Below are 20,679 nucleotides of genomic sequence, written 5' to 3' on the forward strand. Positions count from 1 at the left end.
CGGTTCGAAAACCTGAGTTTAAGTTTACAATTTATCAACAATTAATTTAAATTACTTTTTTTATTATTATTAATGGTTACACTTTTTATTTAAATATCTCTCTTAAGTAGAGGATATACTTCAAAGTGATATCCTAGTTTGATGGAAACTACATGAAAAAGATTTATCGAAGATAAAGATTAACTAGAAAAATATTGGCAATTCCAACAACCAGTGCTTTTTCTGAACGAGGAATTAGCATTGCTGGAAGGTTTTTAGTATCATTAAATATTAATTTCTATTATTTGTTAAATATATTATTAGATCAAATTAGTGTTGTTAAACGGCTCGATTTGAGCCGGCCTTTTTTGACGAACTGATTTTTAAATTTCTAGATCTGATTAAACTGGAATCATGCAGAGGGGATTGTTCATACCCTATGAATCTTCTTAATAAGTTTTCTTAAAAAATTTTGCAAAGAATTGGATTTCTTTTGTTAGCGATGTTGAACAGTGTCATGACTTGGGAGAAATCTAGTATAGCAACACCCCTTTGCACACTATATCCAACATACCCTGGCTTTGATTAAATCACCGTTTAGAATGCGCGGGATCCATTGCAAAAGTGCTGCAGTTATCACTTTAAAGCCTTTATTAATACATAATATATTGTATATATAGCCAGTCTAACAAAAATCAAAAGGCGTTGGATCAAATAGCATTTGAATTTGGCATTCAATTGCTGAAGATTGGAAGGGTACTTGATATACGGTGGATGACTAGCTGTCGTCGTAATGTTAGCAGTTTGGAATAACTACGAGAATCCAGCAAATTCTAGCAACAGTGGAAAATTTAAAGGGCTGTCCACCCGATTAGAAAGTGATAAATTCTATCAGATCTCGTGTTGAAGTATGATGTTCTACTTGAATTATCCAATCTGTATTTAAGGCTTCCGGCAAGAATAACCAGTTTATCTAAAACTGAAAAATTAATAAAGCGAACGATTCGTGTTCGAAATTGTTAAAAGATATGACTATTAGGTTCTAAATCTCCTTTATAATTTCTAAATGCATGTTTATTTATTTTAATTAGTGATATTAAAGGAAAACAGAAGACTATCAATGATCAATTCATTATTGCCCTAATAGGCAATAATTCTAATTATAATAATTAAAAGTATCTTTTTAGCTATCTTATCTGATATAGAATATTTATGAAAATATAACTAGCCAGCAGACCCTCACCTTCGTTATGGAAAAGAGCAAATTGACTTTGACTGAAGCTCGATGTGAATCTCGCAATAAATGGAATATGTTGATAATTAAAATGAAAGCAATAAATTCTTACGTTATCTGAAAGAGTTTAAAAATACGTGTAATATTGCTGAATGGGATCGCGTTCATGAATATCATTATGACGGATTTGCGTGAAAGTCTAATAATAAAACCTATTTCCAGTTAATGATGATGAACAAAATGAGTCACAGGTATACAAACGATAACCAATTCAAGTAAAAGTGGGGTTAGTATTATTAAAAATATTCGAAAACTGGCTATGGAGAATATTGATTTTTTCACCTTTTTTGATCTATTCAGATTTATGCATTATAATAATATAATTGTGGAAATCATTCTAAATAATTACCTCTTTTTTTATGTAATATATATTTTTTTCAATATATTTCAATTTTTATATAACTTTTTAAATAGCTATTTTATATAATATAGACGTTTTTTTTTGAAATGCTTCGATACAAAAAAAAATTCCCTCAAATTTTTGAGAATTTTGCCCATTTTAGCGTGCCCCCTATTATTTTTGTTAGAGTCCACGTCGTAAATTTACTACAACATTGCCAATGTATTACTTAAGAGGTAAATTAATAGAAAGAAGAATCAAGTAGCGTACAAAAACACAATATTGAATTATAAAGAATTCGTTTTTATAAGTCTTAAGAAAGATCTAACTCAAAGTTTATATGCAATTAGAAATAGAAGTAGATGATTATATTGAATAATAAATGATAAAATAGCGGCAGCGTCACCTTTATGTTTGTTTAAGATTGGATATATTTTATTTTGATATAGTTTAATGGTATCTTATTTTAATATATTGAAATCGTTTTAAATAAATTAAAAAATATTTTAAAAAAGTTTACAAATTGATAGCCTTTAAAATTATATGCAATATTAATAACTTTAAGTCCAAATAATATTATTAATGAAAATTTTTATAAATATATTTAATAGTTCAATAAAAAATGGAGTTTAATTTTATGTATGCATAATGCAACTTGTCTAGATTTCTATTTTGTAAAATATATTAAATATTGTTATTTTTATTCATAAAGTATTTTGTCTTATATTTGATATTTAATAGATTATAATATTCGATATTAATAAATTGTCAAGTACATGCTCAGGCTCTTATATGTTTAGCACTAAATGCTAACTTCCCTATTAAATAAAACACTACCTTTCCAGAAATGAAATAACATGATTTTTAATGACACCGATTTCAGAGTGTATTAATGAAAAAACAATTAATATATAAGAAAACAGCATAATTTAAAAAATGAAAAGTCAATTATTGGTAAAAGAAAAATAGGATATGTAATTTAGTCACAAATAAATAAATCATAACGTAACAAATATTTCAAGGTTTTTAAAGTAAAAATGCTTTGATATTTTTATGAAAGCATGATAATATATAAAATATTTTTACCGGTTCTGTGATTATGCTATTTGCATCGCATGAGCAACGATATAGTCGAGTAATATGTTCCTAATATTTTATAATTTAAAAAAATCATTATCCTGTAGAAGAGTTTAGTTTAGAGTAATAAGCTAATAGAATAAATCGAAACCATATTAGAAGAATCTCTCTATCAATAAAAAAACAAAATTTTATAAAGAAAATTATAATGTATGCTACATTTTTTTAAATTATATTTTTAATATAAGTAAAAGAATAGAGTTATTAAAGTAGGGCGCTACTTTATTTGAAAAATAGTGATTGGCTACTTTTTAATTAAAAGGAATAAATATTTTTTTTTGCCTATTTGTTTATTAAAAATTTCTATCTATAAAATTAAAAATACAATTTTATAATTGTGTTTCCAAAAAAGATCCATAATTATACCTAAAAATTTTTATTTGAATTTTTTGACATATATATAAAATTCTTTAACTTCGTTTGTAAAAAGGCGGATACGAAAATTAATTTCTTATTTCATAATTAAGTTTAAAATTTTATTATTTACTTTTGAAATTTAAGTGTATAATATCAAATATAAGTTTTAACAAAATATAACAATATTATTTAATACTACAGTGAAAAATATGTACAGGGTTGCAGGTGTTTAATTTGGTGATATATTAAAAACAAAGACTATTAAGTGGGATAATAAATAAGTTTGAAGTGTTTAAAAACAGAAATACCTCATTTATGTATTAGGTAAAATTTATTAAGTAAATAAAAATTTCTCATAAAACTTACAAAAAATAATTTTTTAAATTTTAAATGTTTAATATTAATAATATTTTATCCAATAATACTAGTGCTGTAAACGTTACTACAAAAAAGAAACCGTTACTCGTTACATCTGAAAAAAGAAACACGTTCCCGTTACTCGTTACCTTTTCAAAAAAAACGCGCGTTAGCGACTTTTCGTAACGGGCTACTTGTTACTTAAAAAAATAAAATATATACAAAAATATTTTTTCCGGACAATATATAATAAAATAAAACTATACAAAAAGAATATATAAGATCGTTATAAAAAAAATATTCATATATTTAATTATAATATAAATAAAATTATAAAAAATAATATATTATAAGATAACATCTTTATGTAACAATTTTTTATATATTTTTAGCAACAATTGATTTCAAAATTTTTCAGACAAACAAGAGCGCTTAGTGCTCAACACAGCTGGTTAAATAATGGGATGTGATATATAGTATTTTAATAATAAATAAAATATATAATGAAATTCTCTGTAAAATTTTATTATTGGATAATCCTGGCTACGCCACTCTTTCATATATATTTATTATTTAAAAAAAGTTTTTAAAATCACTATTTTTTATTCTTTAAATTTATTAACAATTATAGTCAAACCAATAGCAATACTAAAACAAGAAATAGAAGATATAACAGGGGCGTCGCTAGCCTTTACAATCTCAGGGGGCTCAACTAAAAAAATTTTTATAAGGGGCGAAGCCCCTCCATAACTTCTAATTGCGGGCCTTCGGCCTGCTTTTGCCCGGCCTTCGGCCGAGTTTTATATGAATATATTATACTTTTTAAAAATTTGCTAACTCTGAATAATTATTCTGAATTTCATATTTTGCCATTTATTATACTATGCATACAAAATAAACTAGCATATAAATAATTAAAACAATATAAGACATTTCTAAAAATATTATTTTTTAATATAAAATCGATTTATTACAGTATAAAATATTTTCGATTGCTAATATAAAAAAATTTTGCCTCTAAAGAATTACAAGTGATAAAAAAAGTTAATTAATTCATAAATATGCCTCAATTGATAATAATTTTTAAAAACTACATATTATTAAATTAGTAACTTACATTGACAAAAGGTCAAGAAACTAATATAACACACTGCTACCATTTTTAGACAATGTTTTATAGATTGACTAATAAGGAAAAATTTATAGGCCTAACCAAATCAACAATTCTAGGAGAAGAGAATATAAACGACCAATCCAAATCATAAAACTATATGGTGGTCAGAACTTCCTCTTAAATGACATGATAGAAGCTAGATAAGTAATTGAGAAAAAAATTGTGAGATATTAAATTTCTAAAAGATTATCTTCCATTTTTAATGATATATAAACGACTACACAGTTGACCATTATTGCTTATAAAATATGCAATCATATGATTTCAGTAGCTGTAATAATAATCTTAAATTACATAGCCACACAAATAATAGATGCTGGTTAATTTGCAGTCGTAGCCATGACACTCACTATATTAATTTATATCAGAATTTATTATGCTAGATAAATTGATAAAACAAAAACACTAAAAACCTTTAAAAGAAATTATGCAAATGTCTTGAAGCCTTAAGTTATTAACAAGGCAGGGATGCCATATTAGAAATGAAACATTTTGTAACTATAAAATAAGAACCAGAGTGATATGATATGATAAAAGAAATTAATTAAGATTTTATACACCTCTAGTTGGTATATTATATCTTAAAATAGTAGCAGTTTGTAATAATATCAAAAATATACTAGTATTAAAAATTTAACTCAAAACTGCTTTTCAAATAAGAAAAAAATAGTTTTCTATCTAATTTATTACATCCATTCTGGGATAAATAATAAGATGTTAAAATATTTGAAAACAATTTATTATTATATTTATTATCAAAAGCATTTATTAGTAAAATTTATTAAAATATTAACTGTAATATATTATATAACTGTCAAATACGTCTGTAAAAGTAATATTTAACCTAATATTTTATAACCAATTATATCTAATAGAGGATTATTAACTATATGTTTACTTACTTTTTATAAATAAATCTCTTATACTTATTAGGATTTGGACCTTGAAAATAATTTTAAGAGGCATAGTAACTAAATTTAAATATCAATAATATAGTTGATTAGTGATTTTGAACTCGGCTAATTACAATATTAAATTTTTTATTTTCAATTAATATTTATTTAATTAGGGTTATATAATAATTTAAATAATAAAAGTCAATAAAGCTTCAACTGTTAATGCTAAATTTATATTTAGTGAGTGATATTAATATTCTATTTTTAACACAGAATTTGATTGCAAGCTAACATAGTGAAAATATAATTTATAAGTATTAATCTAATCTAATAATTAAAATAGTATTCATTTAAGAATAATTTAGATAGACTTATTAATTTTTAAAAATTAAATCTATATATTACTCAATAGAATTATAAAAGAAATCATACAGTGGGCAATCAAAAAAATTTATTATTAGTTCAAGGGGATATTAAAGAGCCATTAAAAAAAATTGTTTTTCTTCAGGGGGCTATTCAAATTTTTCAGGGGGCTCGAGCCCCTGCGCGGCCCTTAGCGATGACACTGAGATAGAAAAAACTTAATATAATACTTTGAACCAACACCAATATTTTGTTAATTTTGGGTTTTTAATGTTGGTTTCCAGCCCAACATTGTAATATAATTTAATTGCTAATATTTAGGACTGTGCCGATCCACATATTTTCACCGATCCGATATTGCTCCAAAACTGATGCGATACTGATACAGATCCGATATTTATATTGTTTTTCACCCCCCCCCCCCTCCCCTTTTGAACCAAATGTAATCAAGAAATCAATATCTTTTAGGCAAAAAATCAAATTATGCATTTAATTTAATTTTTTTATTTCCACAATTAAGACTATATAAAAACATATATTTGATACTATATCCATTTTATGTTGGTATGAATAATAAAATTGCATTTAATATATAAAATTATAGTATATTAGATTTTTTTTTTAATAAATACGAGAGCCTCTAGATTTTCTGGCAATAAGCTTCTACGATATGGAGTATCTATATCCCCTACCGTTGAAAGTAAACTGAGATGCCTTTAGCATCATTATTTGTTTTGATAACGCATTTTGCAAAATTATCTTTGTCGTTTGTAAAATATTTCCATAATTCAGATACCATATTTAAAAATAATCTTTTATTTAAAGAATAATTAATAAAATTGGCGTTACTATTTAAAAAGATTTAAAATAATTAAAACTTTGGGTGTTCCTTTCTATTTTAATAAAAAAAAATTTAAAAATACTATAAATCTATTTTAAAAAAGAATAAAATTTAAAGGGTGTTGTGCATTTGCATTGTCTAAAAAAAAATTATTTAGAAAATATTATAATAATGTAAAATAAATATACATAACATAAAATAACAAAAAAAAAGTAAAAAAATCGGATCGGGTTTTTACAGGTGTCGGCCCGATCCGATATTGAAAAATTCTTAATATCGGTGCCGATCCGATCCGATATTTAATATCGACACAGCCCTACTTATATTTTAATTCCATGATTTAGCTTTTCAAAATATTATGAAAGAATATTATTCTATTATTGTAATATTTAAAATAATGATATATTAATTTATCTTTTTACCTTCAAATGCTTTTTTGAGTTTGAACTGCTGGACATTCAGGTTGAAATATTTGTGTTGGGATATAATTTACATTTCCAAAGTGTAGACTTGTTACCATTAATTTTCTTTATTGGTTTAAAATATATTTCAAATTGGGGCCAGGGAAAGATTAAATCATCTTTCATCTGAAGAAGTAAGTACTATGGACATAATATTCTTAAAATAAATTATAAGAATAATAATATCATTATTAACATTTACTTTGAATTTTGATTGAATATTAATTTCGATAGAAAATTTAACGAGAATTTAAAATAGGCAATGGTTGATATGAATTAAAACTCGGATTAAATTATTTATATTAATAATTAAAAAATAAATAAAATAATTTTATAATACAATAAAATATGTTTTTCTTTTTGTTGATATTTTTTAAGAAAAAATATAAAGTAACGAGTAACGTTTTGCGTTACCGTTATTCAAAAACAAGAAACGCGTTACCGTTACTCGTTACCCCTAGAAGAAGGTAACGAATGGCGTTTACAGCACTAAATAATACCAATAATAGTTTTACTCTTTATTTAATAATAATTCCTTTTTATCTAATTATTCTTTTTTCATTCCAGCATTTTCGCAATCCATAAGTGCCAATTCTACTATAATAAACAGTATAAACTCACCGACAATTCAAAACCCAAAAAGAAAATATAATTGTTGGAATAAAGAGAAAATTGTGTAGTAACAAAATTGTTATCCCAACGCGAAATGGAGAGAATGAAAATTAAGGATATTGCTAAACATATTGATTCAATAGCCTTGGTAAACAAATTAAGGCAAGATATCTTTCCATAATTTATAGGGGGACCATTGAAGCAATATCAAATCCAAAAAAAGGGATGCAAAAAAAAGAAACATACAAAATCGAAAGAAAGATGATAAATCTTTTAATGGATAACAACACGTCTACTAGATATCATAGAAAATTTGCCTCCAGGTTTCCCGAAAAATGAAGGGACCATCCGAAAATATATTTAAAAATAGGATGGTCTAAAAAAAGGGAATGGAAAGAGTCCGATCGACGAAATACACCAAGAGCAATTCGTATTCGCCAGGCATCGCCTTAAAATGCTAAACATTCCTATGGAAAATGTTCTTTCTGGATGAAACAGGCATAAAACTACATGTTATACCTGTGCATGCTTGGGCCTCCCTACAATGTCACACGAACTGTGATAATTCCACCTTCCAAAGGCAAGAACGTTAGCATTTTATGTATGATAAGAATTGGAGGCCTTATAACCTATCGAATTATTGAAGGACCTTATAATGAGTTTCTCTTTGTTGATTATCTGAGGGAATTAGTAACAATTCTTCCAAATGATGCAATTATCATTATGGATAATGCCGCAATACATAAGTGTCATCTTATCGAATAAAAATCGAATTGAATATCTTCCGCCATATTCACCTCAATTAAATCCAATTGAAAATTTTTTCGGTGTCATGAAAAACAAATATAGGTCTATACCAAGGCAAAACAATAGAGATCAAATCGTAAATAATGTTACTTCGATATTAAATCGGTACATACCGTACGATTTTACAAATTTTTTAATCTTAAAAATAATTTTTTGTAATGGTTATCGGGGACAACCAATCAATTAAAGGTAATATAAATTTATACAATATTTTTATCTTTTCTCTATTTATATAAAAATAAAGATGCCAATTTCGGAACACTCAAACTCAAAATTAAACGAGAATACAATTTTAAATTATAATATTTTCTCACAAAATTAAATCATTATGTAAATTATTATATTGTTTGTACTTGTAATTATAGATTATTATAATATATAAATTAAAATATTCAACTATATTTGAAGAAAAAAAATATTTGAAATTTATATTTTCTAAATTTAAAAATAAAATTTTATTTATTGGTAAATTTTCTTATTGGGTTGTTGCCAGAGTTGAGCAGTACCGCGAATACTTGTATCTAATATACAAGATCCTTTTGTATCTTGTATTCAGTATCTTATTGACATTTTTAATAAGATACTAGTTATCTAAGATCCTTTATTTTGAAAAGAATCTTGTATCTTTTTCATTTTCTTTAAAAAAATACAGATACAGATTCTTTTTAATATTCATATTTAAAACATTTACATATCACACAATGTAACTTTATTTTCTTCTGAAATCTTGTATTAATTTCTTTATTTTTTCCTGCTATATTTTAAATATATTGATAACAATTAGTTGGAAATTTTACAGATCACAAAGATAGATAGATTAAAAATAACAACACCAAAACTAAATAAGTAAAGGTTATATTTTATATGTAATATTTTTTAATTTGTAGAATGTTTAACATTTATAGTAGTGAAGATGAAATTATGGAGATAAATTCCCGTGAATCAAATCCAAATAATAAAATTCTAGATGGAAAATTTTATAAAGTAATTCATGTGAAAAAGGACAAGGTACAAGCCGAATGTCAATATTGCACAAGTAAAAAAGTTATTAAAGGTTGAACAAACTCCTCTACAAACTTTTTTATACATATTAAAGTATATTATACATTTTTATTTAATAATTATTAACATAATAATACCAATACTTAAGTCCCTCTTAGATAATTGTTATTAAAATATTTTATAGAAGATGATTGATTATAAAATTAAAATCATTTTGGATATATATTTTATAAGAGTGTACCGATACCACTTTTTAGAGGTCGATTTGATCTGATATTCCGGATATAAAATTGATATCGGCCGATTACCGATCCGATATCATATCTAATTTTGTAAAGATAGCAATGGTTTTAATTTTTAATATACTTTTTATCAGTATAACATCTATAATTTAACTATACCATAACTTATGTCATTTAAATATATTATAATGATTAGTTATAGTTTATATTCAATTCAATTGCAATTCTAAAAGTATATAAAATATTTTAACTGTTAAATCACTTTTATATAATAAGTAATAACATTAATCTATATGCATATTAGGTAATAAACAATTATATTATGAAATTTGAAATAAATATTTAAAATAATATTTAACATTAATATAGCGACGATTTCTTTTAGAAATATCAATATTTCCAATTTATAAGAAGTCAGTTTGCGGCGATAGTAACTGTCAAAATCACCAGCTTCGCTAAAATAAGATTCTGAAGAGATTATCTCACACTTTTATAAACAGAATGTGCAAAAAAATAACAATATGGTAGAATGTTTATTAATTAATTATTATTATTAAAAAAATATACATAAAAATGGATTTCGATTTTATTTATAATAATAAATAATTTTAGATATAATATAACTATTTTTTTAAATTTTATAACATTTTATTTTTGTTAAAGAAGCATTTTTATCTCAGATCAAATTTTATAATTACTATTTTAAGACGCAGAAAAATATACAAATATTGGAATACAGAAAAAATCGACATAGTTAATAACATGTTGTACCTACCTGAAAAACAAATGAAAATTAAAGACATAACTAAATATATTGAAATATCTACAACGTCAGTTCATAAATTTAGACGAGATGCATTTCCAGAAATAAATGGAGATCCTCTAAAAAAATACACTTTTCAAAATAGAAGAAATAAGAAAAATTTCATCTATCATGAAAGAGATATATGGACTTATTAATGACAAATAATACTTTTACGATGTAAGACATTATAAAAAATTAACCATTGTCCCAAAAATAAGGAAATATATAAAAAATATTGGCTGGTCGAAAAAAATAGTTGGCAAAGGGCCTGACAGAAGAAAAATGCCCGGTGTAACGTGTGAAAATGATCTGTAAGATTTCGATTTAAATGGCCCCCAATGTTTTTGAAGCGATAAATTAAAAGTAAAAGTTTTCATGACAAGTATTTAAAATTAATATTATAATATAGTGACAATAAATATACCCTAACTGTCTAATTATAATCTTTGATTGCTTTGCAAGATATATTAGTTTCATTTCAAACTTCATTTGTATTTTTAGATTAATAAGTCGAATACTGGGATATATCAAATAAATAAACACCATTAAGCAATAAAGTAAAGGATTTATATAATTTCTATTTTTAATATATATAAATTATTTATAATTATATACAAATAAACTTGAATATTATAATTATGTAGCGTAGTCTTATTGGTTATATGTTACACTCCCTAACCTACCTTCAAAATCTTGGTTAGAATCCCCGTACATTCCTTTTTTTTAAATTGAAAATCTATTGTTTTGTATTAATTTATGATACCTCCCTTTTTACCCTACCCTCTAAAAATCATTACTTACCCTTTTTAAATAATGCAAAGAAATGGTAAGATAAATTCTAAACTTAAATGACTTAATCATAATACTTATTTTGTTTACCTGATATAAAATTTTTTTAAAAAATCCATCTCTATATTATTTTATACTTATATTTGAATTGGGTCACATAAACTAATAAGCAAATAGACGAAATTGATATAACTATTTATCATATAATGCACATTATAATGTATATATAGAATTTTATTTATAAACTACAACTTTCATAAAAAAAATATATCAGCTGAATATAAATTATAATATGAATGAAATATATATATTTTTATAATAAAAATTATCTGATCCTAATAAGGAAATATTAAATAATGACTAGATAGATGATAAATTATTGCAAAAATATATATTATGAGGAATATAAATTATAATAATGACAAGATGGATGATAAATTATTGCAAAAATTAATATTATGAGGAATATAAATTATAATAATGAAGTATTTATATTTTTATAATAAAAATTATTTGATCCTAATAAGGAAATATTAAATAATGACTAGATGGATGATAAATTATTGCAAAAATATATATTATGAGGAATATAAATTATAATAATGAAGTATTTATATTTTTATAATAAAAATTATTTAACACTAATAAAGATGTATTAAATAATGATTAGAGCGAAGATAAATGATTGCAATCAAAAACATTTTCAAAATGGTTTCCTCCATTTTTTATATAAATAAAATTTTTCAATATTATCGCGAATATAAAATTATTCATATCGGGCCAATACAAAGTTATTATTATATTTTAAATATGTAAAAATAGGAGTATTAAGCATTGTGGCCATAGCCCTGACTTCTGTGTCAGAAGCCCATATCCGTCCTGTCATCACATTATTTACGATATACGTTTTTATATCCATTCTTTTATTTGTGTCATAAATGTAATTCTGAATTACTTTTTCCATCTGTTAGCATAAATTGTGCCAACCATTGCCTGAGAATAATATGGGAATTTTGAGCCCCTGTGATCTCCACACTAATCGCCCTAAATTTTATAAAGTAGAATAAAATGAAATTTTATATTAACATGTTCTACCTATAAAAAATTCCCATCACCTTCAATTTGCCCCATGATAGTTGGTTCACCAAGTTGTTTATCATAGTCTACATCCCGACAATGTTTGGGAGGCTTTAGAGCATATATTTTGGCATGATATTTTTTACATGCTTTTGTTGTAAGAAAAAAATATCTAGGGATATTTTCTAATTTATTTTATCATAATATCATCATCCAATTCTGTATACATAATTAATTAAAAAATATACGAAATATATATCAGAAATAACATTACCTATGGGAGACTTTGGATCGATAAAATCTGTATCAATTTTCATCTTCAGCCAACATTCTGGGAACCACTGTCAATAGGTAATGTATTATATATATCTTCACCCAGATGTGCTACTTATAATATTTTTAAAAAATTATCATATCATTCAATAAATAATTTGAATATATATCAAAAATAACATTACCTATGGGAGACTTTGAATCGATAAAATCTGTATCAAGTGGGAAATTTTAGGGAAGCAATATCTAAAGGCAATACATTATAATAAAAACATTTAAAATAATTATGTTGATATTAAATATTAACCTTTGTATCTAAAAATATTTTTTACTTTATAAAAAAAATGTGATTTTGAAAAAATCATTGCCATTTTCATCTGGATCTTCATTTTTTCGTACAATAATCTTTTAGATTGCGTAGATTGTATTTAGTTTTCAAAATAACATTATTTGTTGTTATTAATTTATATACACCTTGATACACAATAAATAATTTATATAATATAATTATTACCCTTATCAAATATTTTATTGATCAAATAAGGGCCAATCCAGGGGTTAATATTTTCCCCCCTTTCCTATCTGACCTTTTATGATTCCATGCAAGAACCTTTTGTCCCACAACAAAAGATTTTGCACCATTAGTCCTCTTCTCATATTCTCTGTTTAAGCTGAGCTGTGAGCTCTGTTATTTTCTTGAGATGCGCCATTTTTATATCTAACTCTTCCCTTAGACATTCGTCAATTGTTATTTTTGCCATGAGCTCTGGTAAGGCTAATACATCATTAATTTTATTTTGTAACTAAATAATAATTAAAAATATAATTATAAAGATTATCTCTACTGTAAGAGGACGTCGCGGTATCTGACCATACATCAGTTCATAAGGTGAAAATCCTGTAGAAGAGTGTATGCAAGAATTGTAGGTCCCACACATCCCTACTAAAGCGTCCGGCCAGTCAGTTGGGATATCCAAAACCGATTTTGCTATTCGGTTCTGGATTGTCCTATTAACTCTCTCAACCAAACCATTTGCTTGTGGGTGGTAGGCGGAGGTTATTCTCTGTACTATCCCACAATATTTATGGAATTCTGTACAAACATTGTTACAGAATTCCCTACCTTGATCATTTATCTGAATCTATATATTATATATTTTAGTTTTATTAAATTAAAAACAAATAAAATTCAAAGTTAAAATTGATATTTTTAATTTTATTACTTCATAACATTAATGGGTGTTGACAATAATGTATAAGGCATTCACAACAGATTTAGCTGTTTTATCCTTTATAGGAATGGTCATTAAATATTTTGAGAAATAACATATTGCACATAAAATATATATTTAAAATTTTCTCTAGACTCTGGCATCTGGATTAACGATGCCAATTTGATACCAAGACTTTGGTACTACCTTTATATTATGCAAAACATTTGAAGTTTTATCAAAACGACTGTTTGATTTTTGACAAACCACAGAGGATTTGATAAACTCCCTAATGTGTTTATTGCTTCCTAACCAATAAAAGCTATAAAAAATATTAATTAAGATAATGTTGCAAATGTTTACTTTTCAGATTATTTAATTAGTTTTATTTATCCACAAATGCCCTACCATGGAATTCATGGCTCATACCGTGTGAAAGTGATTTCATGAGATTTTGATTTTTATTGCTTCAAATACATTGGGGGCCATTTAAATATTAAGAATCTCACGGCTATTCAATATTTCAAAATCTCATGGATTTTTTTTAAATCTCACATTACGAATTCAATATGGATTAGATTTCCTCAAATTTAAAACGTCAGATTTTAATGTAGCTGTGAAATTGAAAATATTTCTATATAATACATTTTAATTTGAAAAGATAAGTTTTTAACTAACAATATATATTATAAATATTTTTAGTGATAATTTTTCCAAAATAAATGAATTTTTAAATTTTCAAAAATTCCACTTAATGTCAATAAATCTAACTTTATTAGAAAATGCACGGCCTACAAGATAAAAGATCACAATCTTTACTACATGATAGGGGAAAGTAAATTTTAGATATTTTTTATTTCAAATTGTCATAATGTATATAGGTTTATAAATATATTAATTTTTTTTAAAAATTTAGGATAATTATTAAATTTAATTAGAACATTTCATATATTTTTGTTAAAGTCTTAATTAATTTATTTTATAGGTAAATTAGGATGTAAGTGTATTTTTTATTTCAAATTATTTTAACGTATTTTATGTTTATATAAAAATAAGAACATTTAATATATTTACTAAGATTTTACATATAGGCATTATAAGATAAGTGCTATTTATACAACTAAAATTTAATTTATATTATCACATAATTTATTATTTCTGCAACATCACCTAATATTATTATAAATATAAAATTTAACATTGCAGAAGTTAACACTTTGGGTGAAAGTAAATGTCAGATACTTTATAATGTATAAATATGAAATTTTCAATGCAATTTTTCATTATTATTTAGCATTATAAATCTTTAAGCCATTTATTGTTTTTATTTTTTCTGCTTATTATTATATATATAATTTAATGATATATTATTTTAGAAGAAGAAAAGTTATATTGTCAGGAGATGAACAAAGGAAGATAATTAAAATGATACATGAGGGGGTGTATCTACAGTTCCAGGTATTTCCATGGGAGGGCATCTGGGGATAAATAAAACTAATCAAATAATAACTGAAAAGTCAACATTTGCAACATTATCTTAATTAATTTTTTTATAGCTTTTATTGGTTAGGAAGCAATAAACACATTAGGGAGTTTATCAAATCCTGTGAGGTTTGTCAAAAATCAATCGTTTTGATAAAACTTCAAATGTTTTGCATAATATAAAGGTAGTACCAATTGGTATCAAATTGGCATCGATTTAATCCAGATGCCAGAGTCTAGAGAAAATTTTAAATATATTTATGTGCAATATGTTATTTTTCAAAATATTTAATGACCATTCCTATAAAGGATAAAACAGCTAATCTGTTGTGAATGCCTTATACATTATTGTCAACACCCACCAATTTTATGAAGTAATAAAATTAAAAATATCAATTTTAACTTTGAATTTTATTTGTTTTTAATTTAATAAAACTAAAATATATAATATATAGATTCAGATAAATGATCAGGGTAGGGAATTCTGTAACAATGTTTGTACAGAATTCCATAAATATTGTGGGATAGTACAGAGAATAACCTCCGCCTACCACATACAAGCAAATGGTTTGGTTGAGAGAGTTAATAGGACAATCCAGAACCGAATAGCAAAATCGGTTTTGGATATCCCAACTGACTGGCCGGATGCATTAGTAGGGATGTGTGGGACCTACAATTCTTGCACACACTCTTCTACAGGATTTTCACCCTATGAACTGATGTATGGTCAGAAACCACGACGTCCTCTTACAGTAGAGATAATCTTTATAATTATATTTTTAATTATTATTTAGTTACAAAATAAAATTAATGATGTATTAGCCTTACCAGAGGTCAAAAATAACAATTGACGAATGTCTAAGGGAAGAGTTAGATATAAAAATGGCGCATCTCATGAAAATAACAGAGCTAGCTATACAAAATATTGGCACAGCTCAGCTAAAACAAGGATTATGAGAAGAGGACTAATGGTGCAAAATCTTTTGTTGTGGGACAAAAGGTTCTTGCATGGAATCATAAAAGGTCAGATAGGAAAGGGGAGAAAATGTTGAACCCCTGGATTAACCCTTATTTGATCAATAAAGTATTTGATAAGGGTAATAATTATATTATATAAATTATTTATTGTATATCAAGGTGTATATGAATTAATAACAACAAATAATGTTATTTTAAAAACAAAATACAATCTACGCAATCTAAAAGAATTTATTGTGCGAAAAAATGAAGATCCAGATGAAAATGGTAATGATTTTTTCAAAATCAAATTTTTTTTATAAAGTAAAAAATATTTTTAGATACAAAGGTTAATATTTAATATCATTATAATTATTTTAAATGTTTTTATTATAATGTATTGCCTTTAGATATTGCTTCCCTAAAATTTCCCACTTGATACAGATTTTATCGATTCAAAGTCTCCCATAGGTAATGTTATTTTTGATATATATTCAAATTATTTTTTGAATGATATAATTTTTTAAAAATATTTTTATAAGCAGCACATTTGTGTGAAGATGTATGTAATACATCCTCGTGACAGTGGTTCCCAGAATGTTGGCTCTAAAGATGAAAATTTTTCACTTGATACAGATTTTATCGATCCAAAGTCTCCCATAGGTAATGTTATTTCTGATATGTATTTGATTTATTTTTTAATTAATTATGAATACAGAATTGGATGATGATATTATGATAATAAATAAATTAGAAAATATCTCTAGATATTTTTTTCCTACAACAAAAGCATGGAAAAAATATCATGCCAAAATATATGCTCTAAAGCCTCCCAAACATTGTCAGGATGTAGACTATGGTAAACAACTTGGTGAACCAACTATCATGGGGCAAATTGAAGGTGGTGGGAATTGTTTTTATAGGTAGAACATATTAATATAAAATTTCATTTTATTCTACTTTATAATTTATTCTACTTTATAAAATTTCATTTTATTCTAATTTATAAAATTTAGGGCGATTAGTGTGGAGATCACAGGGGCTCAAAATTCCCATATTATTCTCAGGCAATGGTTGGCTTATTAGGATCAAATAATTTTTATTATATAAATATAAATACTTCATTCATATTATAATTTATATTCCTCATAATATATATTTTTGCAATAATTTATCATCCATCTAGTCATTATTTAATATTTCCTTATTAGGATCAAATAATTTTTATTATAAAGATATAAATACTTCATTATTATAATTTATATTCCTCATAATATGAATTTTTGCAATAATATATCATCCATCTAGTCATTATTTAATATTTCCTTATTAGGAACAAATAATTTTTATTATAAAAATATAAATACTTCATTATTATAATTTATATTCCTCATAATATATATTTTTGCAATAATTTATCATCCATCTAGTCATTATTTAATATTTCCTTATTAGGATCAAATAATTTTTATTATAAAAATATATATATTTCATTCACATTATAATTTATATTCAGCTGATATATATTTTTTATGAAAGTTGTAGTTTATAAATAAAATTCTATATATACATTAAAATGTGCATTATATGATAAATAGTTATATCAATTTGTGACCCAATCAATATAGTTTAAAATAATATAGAGATGGATTTTTTTAAAAAATATTATATCAGGTAAACAAAATAAGTATTATGATTAAGTCATTTAAGTTAAGAATTTATCTTACCATTTCTTTGCATTATTTAAAAAGGGTAGGTAATGATTTTTAAAGGTTAGGGTAGAAAAGGGAGGTATCATAAATAAATACAAAACAATCAGATTTTCGATTTAAAAAAAGGTATGTACGGGGATTCGAACCAAGATTTTGAAGGTAAGGTAGTGTAACATATAACCAATAAGACTACGCTACATAATTATAATATTCAAGTTTATTTGTATATAATTATAAATAATCTATATATATTAAAAATAGAAATTATATAAATCCTTTACTTTATTTGATATATCCCAGTATTCGACTTATTAATCTAAAAATACAAATGAACTCTTGAAATTAAACTAATATATCTTGCAAAGTAATCAAAGATTATAATTAGAGCTAGGGTGTATATAATTATTGTCACTATATTATAATATTAGTAATTTTAAAAACTTGTCATGAAAACTTTTACTTTTAATTTATTGCTTCAAAAACATTGGGGACCATTTAAATCAAAATCTCACAACCCATCCGTGGGATTTTGATGGTGTGAGATTTCGAAATCTCACAGATCATTTTCACACGTTACACCGGCCCAGACTGAATTTAAATAAATGATATATGTTATATGGCGTCTAGTTTCTATAAATAAAATCTCATATTTTTATTTTACATTAAAAATTCAACAATTGAGAAATTGAGAAATATTAAAAAAAATTCCCAAAGCCCGACCCGGCTAGATTTTTAAAAAAAATATTAAGCCCGGCCCAGCCCGAACCCGAATTCTTTTTAAAAAAATAGGCCGTGCCTACTTTTGCAGATCTCTACTCCATATAATGTTCGCCCGACTATAAAGATCCCATCCTCGAAGGGTAAAAATGTTAATATTCTTTGCAATTGGTCGGAGGAGTAATTCATTATAAAATTATAGAGGGAGTTTATAACGGTATATTATTCCAAGATGAATGATTGATTGCCCAAAATTTTATTTTGAATATACCAAGAAAATTTATATGGGATTATGCTAGGGTGAATATGACGGTAGGTATTCAATCCTATCTTTGTAGGCATCGATTAAATGAGATATATGAATAGATTTATACAATAATTGCATTTGATGGCAAAATATTAATAAGCTCTCGCATGTAATCTAGGAATAATACAATATTATAAGTTCCCGCTATAACTATATAATGAATTACTCCTCCGATTCCAAATGTGCAAAAAATATAACAATTTGACCCTTTAAGGATGGGAACTTTATAGTCAGGCGAACATTGTATGGGGCCCAGACATAAACTGGTACCACATGTAGGTTGATTCCTGTTTCATCTAAGAAAAATAATTTTTCCTTTAAGATATTTAAAACTTTCAAACAATAAATTTGACGAATATTTATAGCTTCAGGAGTATTTCTTCTGTCAGGCTCTTTACCATCTCTTTTCCTTCTGTCAGGCTCTTTACCAGCTCTTTCTTTCGAATAGCCAATATTTTATATATATTTTCTTATAGTTATTTTTGGGACTACCAGGTGGTAAATTTTCAATAATTTCTTGTATCGTATACGTATTATTTGTCATTATTAAGTCCATGATATTTCTTTCATTAACAAATGAATTTTTTTTCTTACTTCCTCTATTTTGAATAGTGTATTCCTTTAGAAGATCTCCATTTATTTCTGCAAGTGTATCTCGTCTAAATTTATGAACTGATGCTGTAGACATTCCAATATATTTAGCTATGTTAACTTTCATTTGTTGTTTTTTAAAGTAGGGACAACATTTTATGATGTCGATTTTTTCTTTATTCCAATATATGTATATTTTTTCTGGTCTTGAAATAGTAGTTGAGGATTGAAAGTTTGGATTTAAGTTAGATTTGAAAAAATTTGATAATATATTATCTATAATAAACATTATATGTAAATTCAAATTAGACAGTTAATTAAAAATCATTCTTGAGAATTCTCATATAAATTTATATTTTGAAAATGAATTTTAATTTTTTAAATTTTTTTTATAAATCAATTTTTTTACGTATAATATATTTATAAATAAAAAATAGGTTTTTATTTAAGCATTATTTACACCTTCTTTTTTTCATTATATCTAATTGAATAATAAATATGCTTTAAATTTTTATGTTTTCAATTAATATAAGTGCTTGCTAATGCTATCTATGTATAAAATAAAAATCTAACCTAATAAAAAATGCTAATATATAATCAAATAATGGTCCGTGAAGTTGGCCATCCACTTTTGGATTTTTAATAGTTTATCAGTTGGACTGATTTGTACCGTTTTCAGTTCGATTTGTACCATCACCGTTTTTCAGATATTCAATGAACAAAATGGGGGGGGGGCAACTTCACGACAGCCCCCCAACTTTTGAATTAAAAATAAAAGGTGTATAGGTCGATAGAAAATGATTTGTACTGATTTGTACCGTTTTCAGTTTGATTTATACCATTACCGTTTTCCAGCTATTGACAGTTATATGGTGCCAAAAACACTAAACATTTTA

At 25.0% G+C, this 20,679-nt stretch overlaps 1 protein-coding gene across 2 annotated transcripts in view; it reads right to left on the reverse strand.

The window, feature by feature from the left end:
* The window catches only part of LOC135925141 (protein flightless-1-like), a 102,878-nt gene that overhangs the window by 28,905 nt on the left and 53,294 nt on the right, over positions 1-20,679 (reverse strand). For both annotated transcript variants that reach the window (XM_065460343.1, XM_065460344.1), the window contains one exon: positions 2,700-2,759. In XM_065460343.1, coding sequence (XP_065316415.1) covers positions 2,700-2,759 — 60 coding nt within the window. The remainder of the gene's footprint in view (positions 1-2,699; positions 2,760-20,679) is intronic.

This window comes from Gordionus sp. m RMFG-2023, chromosome 2, assembly GCF_954871325.1.
Source record: "Gordionus sp. m RMFG-2023 chromosome 2, tfGorSpeb1-WG-v2, whole genome shotgun sequence".
In the NCBI taxonomy this organism is placed as follows: Eukaryota; Metazoa; Nematomorpha; class Gordioida; order Chordodea; family Parachordodidae; genus Gordionus; species Gordionus sp. m RMFG-2023.